The sequence below is a fragment of the Myotis davidii genome, unplaced genomic scaffold, assembly GCF_000327345.1.
Source record: "Myotis davidii unplaced genomic scaffold, ASM32734v1 scaffold933, whole genome shotgun sequence".
In the NCBI taxonomy this organism is placed as follows: domain Eukaryota; kingdom Metazoa; phylum Chordata; class Mammalia; order Chiroptera; family Vespertilionidae; genus Myotis; species Myotis davidii.
The window spans coordinates 611,550-620,747 of NW_006285240.1; the positions used below are offsets into that span (position 1 = coordinate 611,550).

General features: G+C 40.2%; 1 protein-coding gene across 1 annotated transcript in view; it reads right to left on the reverse strand.

Annotated features, from left to right (window-relative positions):
* The window catches only part of ASAH2 (N-acylsphingosine amidohydrolase (non-lysosomal ceramidase) 2), a 98,632-nt gene that overhangs the window by 57,591 nt on the left and 31,843 nt on the right, over positions 1 to 9,198 (reverse strand). The window contains exons 6-8 of the mRNA XM_006755840.2: positions 5,396 to 5,572; positions 4,100 to 4,227; positions 2,942 to 3,019 (exon numbers count right to left, since the gene is read on the reverse strand). Coding sequence (XP_006755903.1) covers positions 2,942 to 3,019; positions 4,100 to 4,227; positions 5,396 to 5,572 — 383 coding nt within the window. The remainder of the gene's footprint in view (positions 1 to 2,941; positions 3,020 to 4,099; positions 4,228 to 5,395; positions 5,573 to 9,198) is intronic.

Sequence of the window (9,198 nt, forward strand, 5' to 3'; positions counted from 1 at the left end):
ACTGTTTTTGCATAAGGCAGTATCAGGCAAAAATATTTCCTTTAGATCAATTGGAGCAAATAGTGGTCTAGTATTTGTAGAGGACTTAACAGTATAGAATAGTTTCATGCACATAATCCTATTTCTTTCTTCAAGCCATCATCACTCCTCCCAGCCCTTCAAGACCTCTCAACTCTCAACTCCAACTTAAAACACTTTAATGATTTTCCATTCCCCTTGATTATAAAGATCAAAATCTTTATCCTGGTATCTAATCTCTACCTCTAACTTTATCTCACAATATCCTTTGCACTTTAGCCACGCAGACCTTTTATCAGTTCCTCAAATGGGCCTCAACAAGGACTTTTGCACATGCTTGTCCATCTGTGTTAAAAGTCCTTTTCCACTCCCCATTTTGCTGGTTAATTCCTCCCCTTCCTTCAGTTTTCAGCTCTATCGTCACTTCCTCAGGGCTGCCTTTCCCAGTCTCCCTGACCATGTCAAGTCTCTTTAAGGTAGCTCTACAAGCCTTCCTTTCTTAACACTTAACCCAATTATCATTATATATGTATTTGTATGACTATTTGAATACCTTTTGTCTCTACCAGTGGACTGTAAGTCCTGTAAAGGTAGCAACTATATCAATTTTTGCTCATCAGTGTATCTATAATAGAAGCTCAGCTAATGACACATATATTCCACAATATTGAATGAATGAATACATGAATAGTCTCTATGTAGAGAGAAGATGCTAAATCTACATTTGGTAAGTGTAGAAACGGAGTCTCACAGAGTTTAGGGGATTTGCTCAAAGGGCAGAGAATACAGGTATTTGATTCCAAGGTGATTCTGAGGTATCTGATTTCTGATTTCAAGACCAGGAAATGCATTATTCCAAGGACTGGGAAGTGTGGCATGGCACCCAGCAGGCGCCTAGGGCAAACTTGTTGAACAAAGAAATAGAAACAAAAATGAAAGTAGCAAGGAGTAAATGATGAACTTCAACATTGTTTTCAGTATGAAGAAGAGTCTCGACGTGGCACTGGGCAGGCCATGTCACCTTTCTAGGACTTAGCTGAATTTTGAACTAGATCACCTCTGTTTTCTGAAAACCTGAGGTTCTATGCTTCCAAATTTCTCATACTTTGGATTCTAACATCAGGCACCTACATGTGCTGGCTGAGTTCCTTGGCACCCAAATTTGACTCTCTTTTGGATCATTTTCAATGTGTTCAAAGAGCAACTTTCACTATTCAACAAGAGGCAACTGGAGGAGCGATTACATCAAGGATAACAAAAAAGGTTATAAAAACAATGGAAAGTTATTTCTGCTTCAGGTCACAATCACCCAACTAGCCTACAAGACCCTTGAAGATGGGGGCTATGACTTATTCATCATCACATAAGCCAAGTATACCTGACATTTAGAAAGTCTATTGAGTTAAATGCCAGGTAGCAACTAATCAGTAGATAAATTTATTGTAAGAGATGAGTCCTATTACGTCAACCCATATAATAAAGTTTATCTTATCAGGGAGTTTTTAGTGTCCTCACTTTAAACCCAAAGAAATAACTCCAATGCTAAGAATTCTAAGCACTCTGATATGCCAATAATGGAGTTTTTAGAAGAGGTAAAATATTATTCTATTTCTTACCTCTTAGCTAAAATGATTGAACTTTTGTTTGTGTCAGGCACAAAACTAGAGCTTTGCGTGCATTATCTCATCTAATCGTCGCACAACCTGTGAGTTATTATTATTCCCATTTTCAAATAGAATAGTTGAGGTGTAAGTAATGGAGTTACTTTCCCCAGGCCACAGGGTTAATAAGTGGCAGGGTGGGGATTTGAACCCAAATCTTAAAGCCTACACCTAAAACCTGAACTCTTTACCATGCTATTCTCTACCAACTATGACTGTGGGTCATAGTCTTTAATGTTTATCTTCACCTCTTCTTACTTTTAATTTACTGTTCATTTTACTCACATAGAACCTTTCACTTAAATATTTCATAATTCTACCGGCAGAACCTCACCACCTTTACTAACACTTATTATCAACATTTTTAAGGACTTCCTTTACTCCTCAATTTTACACATAAGAAAACTGAGACACAGAGCAGTCACATAACTTGGCCTAAGTAACAGAGCTAAGAAGGATGAGAGCCCAGAGCAAACCCAAGTGCAAGCATACACTTTCTTAGGGCATTTCCGCGTCATTTGGAAGTCTACACGTCAAGGTGTCTGCACTGTTACCCAGCCTGAGTCAGTCCAATGGCTGTGAGCAAAATCACCTATGAATGTAAGTGCCTTATTTTTCAAGAAAAAATCCCCATATTTCCTTGCTTATAAAACAGGTGCTAAAATCAATCGGTGCTAAGCTGTGCTTTCACATCATCTACTTCCTTTAGGTGGTCTCAGTTCTGCTTCATCACTAATTCGCATTGCCCTACACTAGGCTTCCCTTGATCCTTTCAGGAAAACAGGTGAATAACCTCAAATCCATATTCATTTTCCTAGTTGGTCAGATTGTTTTTTTCATCTACGAAGAGCTAATTGTCTACCATCATAGAAGTTTCACATGTAAGGCCTTTTATTTTTTTATTTAAATGTATTTTTTATTGTTGACGGTATTACAGGTGTCCCCATATAAGATCTTGATATAGTCATAAGCACTCACATTCGCTGAGTCTTTATGTCAAATGCCAGATGCTGTGTTGAACTTCTTCGCCCAGATCCGCCGTTTATATCATCTTTTATTAGCGCTTGTGGCAGGTGAGAGGTTGAGAACCTTGCCACAGGGCCCACGGCTGCAACTCAGATGTGTCTGATTCCTGAGTCTGAATCCTTAACCATTCAGCTTACTCTTGGCCCCGGCTTCCACTATTCCAGTCTCTTCCCCACCCCATCCTTTAATTAAGGAAAGTTATTCACACAGAAAAAAAAAGAAAGTAAACAGAGTACCTGATAAGGCCCAAGTCGTCTCCATTCAAATCTACCATTTTCAAGACCAGCATTTCCTTGTCTGTATCCGAAGAATACCTAGTCACCAAGACAAAGAAATGTAGTCAGTTTCATGTTAGAACCTGGGCGCCATGTCTGACAAACAGCAGAAGCTGGCACAGAAACAAAAACCAACACGCCTCTCAGGAAGCAAGGCTCCCGGACATGCGGTAGTTTGGGGTCTGCACCTCAGTCCTCAGCTGAAGAAATGGCTTGCAACTGTGACCAGAGCTAGGGGCAATGGGTTGGCTCGCTGGAGGTGAAATATACATGTTTATGTAATATACACACTATTATGTAACATGTATTTCTTTCAAAAAGGATTTCTCTTTGAAATTTCTACTCAGATTCCATTAGCAGGAAATACGCAAAATCAAAAGCGTTCAGGACCTGTGACTTACAATGTTTTTAGGTCCTTTCACTCTTTGTCTGTTGCAGACGAATGTGAAATGTCAAGTGGTCAAACTGACTGAGATGTTATTTTACGTTGCCTTAGTAGCCAAGTACCCTCTTTGTTGCAAACCTGACTCATCACTTAAAAAAACTAATCATCTCCCTTAATTGTTCCATTCAATTATTCTCATTTTATTTCTGGTTCTTTCAGTATTTTTACTCAGTTATCTCCTTTCTCTTGCCACAGTCTCTTGGACTAAGATGATTTCTTCTGAATAACATAATAAAAAGAGCTACTCATTAATTTAACAAATACTTGTTATGCACATTTTTATCTCCATTTAACAAACCAAGAAACTGTGAGCCAATAAATAAAGATAAGTGAATCACCTATCATCATCACCATATATCCTAAAGGTCACCCAGCTAGGAGTGACAAAGCTAAGATGAAACCACAGTTATGTCAAGATTCCACAGGCAGGAGTCCTTCAAATATTCACACTGATTCTCACAGCCCTCAAAGTAGGAAGACGGGTTGCTGTGTGTTTTCTATGTTTACTTTTTATTTCTGCTTGTCTTAGATTATCAACATGTTTTTAAATTATTTTAGCTCTGATCCTTTCTTAGGATCCCATCATATTCGTCAAGTAAACAACCCTGTTTTAGAATCTGTCTCTCTCTCCTAAAGGAAACACATGATTTCACTGTGATAATTACCCTCCTCACCTCAATCTCTCTGCCAGTGGATTTTGAAGGTAAGAATAGGGGCTTCGGTTGATCTGCGTGCCATCCACATTTCCTTTATTCATAAAGATCTTCCCTGGTTTCATATTTTTGTGTGCTATCTCAATGCTCTGTGGGTTTTGAAAAAAAGAGAGTTGTCAAGTTGGAAATCCTACTGGGGATGATGATTTCGTCGATATAAACAAAAGAGACCTATGGATTGTTTCCTTGGTCTCCAGTCTGTTCCCACTACAGATGAAAGCTGGCGAACCACATGGCTGGTGTCCTTTGGAAGGAAACAGACTGGCCTTCGGGGTTGAGAGAGGAAGAGTGCTCCGTGTGGAGAAGCACGGTGCCCACCAGCACCCGCTGGTGGGTCAGCACGTCTGCCAGTTCAGATGGCCCAAATGGGAGACCCGACTCCTACAACATGTAGGTATTTCCACCCTCCCCCCTCTCCCCACCCTCCCTAGCCCACCACCTTCTCAGACAGAGTTTTTCAAACTCTGAGAAGCACAGTAAGCAATACAGTGTCCAACATAACTTAATACGTATCAGCATATATATTCTAAAATAGAGGTCACAATGTGTATGATGCACTATGGTGTTTTCCAACTTTTTTTATTTGTTTTATTTTTTATGTTTATTGCAACCCATGAAATTGATTTCATAAAACCATTTACAGGTTGCTAGCCACCGTTTGAAAAACAGTGTTGCAAAGAAATGTCTGCTTTTACCAACTGGGTCCCTGGATTTGGGGGTATGGAGGGGTGACTTTACAAGATAAAGTAGAGAGAGACTAAGCCTGAAAGGCAAAGGAATGAAGAAGAAAACATTATCAAGGATCCTGTGCAATAAAATAATAAACTGGAAGACAGGAGAGAGAGGAGTACCAAAATGTACCCAAACCATGAGTGGGAGAAAAGTGGGGGGTATGGTAGGAGCACCATGTCAGTCTAAAGCTGGTGTAGAAGATTGGAATTATTTGTAATGTTGGTTCATTGATGGGCTGGTGTCTTTTTATGTGACTTCGTGCAAGAACAGACCATGTGGGGCCCTATAATTTGTAAGGGTCACATACAAATTGCTTTCTGTCTCTTTAGGTGACTGTGTGAAGTTACTGCCACAGAGTCCTCCTCTCCCAATAAGTGCCTCAGGCTACCAGCCCACAGCTCAGGACCAGTTACCAGGGGGTCATGAAGAGGGAAGGGGGGACTGTGCTTAGACGGAGACTGTATAGGGACCATCTCCATAGCACACTCCTAAGACACTGGGCAGTGGGAAAGAACAGCTGCCTACCTTCATGATGCCAGTGACCATGTAATTAAAAGTTCGATTGCTGAATCCTTCGCTGGCAATGACAAACACGGTGTACTGGAAATATCCCGCTGGCCCCGAGTGCGTGTGAGTGCCACTCAGGATCACATTGTCTCTTCTGTACAGGGAGCCATATTTACTCTTAAGTCTGTTCAAGACCTTCAAGAAAGAAAGAAAGAAAACAGAACTAAGAGGTGAGATATCATAGGAGCTTAGCCTAAGAAAGGCTCTGATTAGCCCAATCACTGATCCATACCAATGACTTCGCTGTCTGCCCAATGGCCCTTCACTCTATATCATCATGGTATATCTACAGTGCATATACATAGTTTATATAGGGATATATAGCTTCAGTACATCATCATAGTAATAACAACAGTTATAGCAATAGCTAACATTTCATAGATTCTTGCTATGTGCAAGCACACACAATGCTAGGTATTACATACATTATGTCATTTTAAAATCACAATAACTTCAAGAGGTATATATTTTTAACTCTGTCTTTTAGCTGACAACATTGAAGTGTGCAGAAGTTAAATAATTTGATCTAATAAATAGCAGAGCCTGAATCCAGGTCCAAATCTCATTACAGAGTCAGTACTCTTCCCCATTCATCTTTTCACACATAACATTAATATCCAGGCACCGTTCCAAGCACTAGGAAAAACTCTGAAGAAGTTTTTATTCTAATGAGAGAGAAAGATAACAAAAAAGAAATATGTAATATTGTATTATACAGTGATAAGTGTTATGAAGCCAAACAGGAATAAAAAGGTGATGGGTGTTCATGAGGAATGACTTTCCAAAGAGGTTCCCCTTCATCAGAGCCTTAAATGAAGAGAGCAATACCTGGCAAAGAGCACTGTGTGAGCAGTGAACAGACAGTGCAAAGTCCTCTTTACTCTACTGCCTCACTTCCCAACATGAAGAACTCAATATCTCTGGCACCTACCATTACACTTATTGATCAGGGGGAATCCAACACTATGACCAACGACACCCCAGCAATCCCGTGGAGAGGTCCTTGTGGAAAGGAACCATCTGACCAGCACTAACTTGCTAGGCACGTGGGTAAGCAACCTTAGAGATCCTTCAGCCACGGTTAAGCCTTCAAACAGCTGCCATGAGTTCAACCTCATGACACGGAAGTGAGAATACATGACTTCTGTGGTAACGTAAATCAGAAGCACCCATCCCCGCCTCTTTGGTTTCCTGACCCACAAAAGTCCTAAACAGTGATCTATGATTATTCCTGCTTTAAACTGACTTCTCCATATAACCCTTTGTAAGGGAATATGTGACTAATAACAGAGACTCAGTAAATGTTCATTTAGCTAATTAATTAATGAACATCCAAATGCATGATTAGGGTCTTTGTATGATACATACACATAAAAAAAAACAGGAAGAAAATTAATGATGTTGCTGAGTACCTATTTCTGATTATGCTTTAATCCAGGGCAACCTAGAGTTAGGTATTATTGTGGCTTCTTTATGAAAGATGCTTTGACTTTTTCGTGTCAAAAATCATTAAAAGCAGCAAAAGCGTCAAACCCAAAGCAACCTTCCCCAGTGTAAGATTCTAACAGCTAATACCAGGGACAATTACAAAAGCTTGTTTATAGCAAAGATGGCAAATACTGCTCATCTCATGCACTCAGTCCTATTTACTTGTGTGTTCTGTCAGAAGCGGTGTGTGTTGAGAAGGATTCTGAATCCAAATCTGGGCTGCACAGAAAAGAGCACCTTTGTGATGAGCAGCCATGTCTATCTGGAGTATGGCATTCACAGTGGTATCCTGATAATTGCCTCTTTGGAAGAAAGAAAAGAGCCCTCTGCATTGTTTGCCAGTTTGTGTGGTATAAAAACTCCCACCATAACCAATTTCAAGCTACCGAAAGTTTAATAAACAGTTCACAGAGTTCCTGAATATTTAACAATCGGCTTTCACTGACTGGCACCTAAGGGAATAGTAGCAGCAATGCATGTGCCATATATTTGATACACAGACATCCATTCAATATCTTCTATTTTAGATGAAGAGCTACACCACCCTCATTCTAGTCATGTGATCACTAAATCAGGAAGAAGATCTTAAAACCATCTTGCCTCATTAATCTCTCCATGCCCCAAACCCCCATTGCTAGGTTACCAAATCCACAGAAACCATCTGGGACACCAGGAAAGCTTGCAAAGGAAACGTGATATAACCAGACTGACATCCCTCTGACCAAATAAGCCCCATCCGCCACCCAATAAATTTCCATATTCCTTCTGTTTGATCCTAATTTCAACCCCAAATCTTCATCACTCTTAATACTCTTCCATGCCGCAACTACTGCACTCCTGAAGAAGAAATATGTGTAGGGAGAAGAGGGGACAATCAATGAAGGGGCATCATGAAAGTTTAAAGCCAAAGGCTAATGTTCTTACAGCTTTGTAGCCAAGATAGGAAGGTAGTGAAAAAAAGAACTGCCAGTCAACATTAAAGCTCCCCTAACCTTTACCCCATTTTTATTCCAAAAAACAAAAACAAAACAAAACAAAACAAAACTATAATGTTAGGATTTTAGAAATAAATCTATTTCTTCAGGTTTATTCAAGAATCAATGAAACAGCTCACAGAAATCTTATCCTAAACTACAACCTCTGATACAATCAGACACATGGGAATTGCAAGGAAAAGAAAAGAAAAAGAAATTAAGAACTCAATCATCTAATGGCAATGCCTGCAGACAGCCATTATAAGTAGTTGTTGTCTACTTCATGAAAGGAGGGATATTTTAACATAGAACAAAGAAGCTATATTTGTGTCTACAGCTCCCTTCTTTTTCTGCAGTTTCCATTCCATTTCTATCACTGACACTCTTGGGAACATGCCATAGACAGAGTTGGAAAGTCGTTCTGTTTTCCTGCCCTGCCTCACTCTCGGAAACCATCCGTACTCTTCATTCCATGCTGGAAATTTCATCCATCTTAAAGCTGAGACTGAGAACCTGCCTAAATTAACTCTCCTATTGCTACCACTGACAACAGTATGTCCCAATCAGAACCACCTTTGATTCTTCAGAAAGACAGTATGTGCAGTGGTAACGAGCATGAGCTCTGGCCCCGAGGTGCCTGTGTGTGAAACCCAGCCCAGACAGCTCGTAAGTGTCATCTTGGACGAGTTACTTGATTTTCTGCAACTCGGTTTCCCAGTCTGTCAAATGACATAATAACAGTGTCTTCCTCATACAGTTGTTAGGAGGATACAGAACAGTCCCTTACTCATCATGGAAACAAAGTTACATGTTCACTTTTATGTCTATTCATTCCCAGATCCATTAGCACTTAATGTGACCTCTTACGACCATGTAGTCTCACTGCCCCCCTACTGGTTTAGAACTTTTGTGTGAGTCACATGATGTAGAGGAAATCGCCAGGCAGAGTTAAAATTCTTCCTGCAAGCCTAGCTTCCCTTTAAAGCTCTTTCAGCCTTCCAACATATTGTAAAACTCCCCTGTATTAAATCCCCCGTTTGAAATACCTAGTGTGATTACTGTTTTCCCAGGGAAATCGCCAGGCAGAGTTAAAATCCTTCCTGCAAGCCTAGCTTCCCTTTAGAGCTCTTTCAGCCTTCCAACATATTGAAAACTCCCCTGTATTAAACCCCCTGTTTGAAATACCTAGTGTGATTACTGTTTTCCCAACTGAACCCTCACCAATAGAGTCTTGACATCAACTTAAAGAATCTGCCCATTTGTGTCTTCTCCTCTATTTCTAGTCTATTCCCTTCCCCC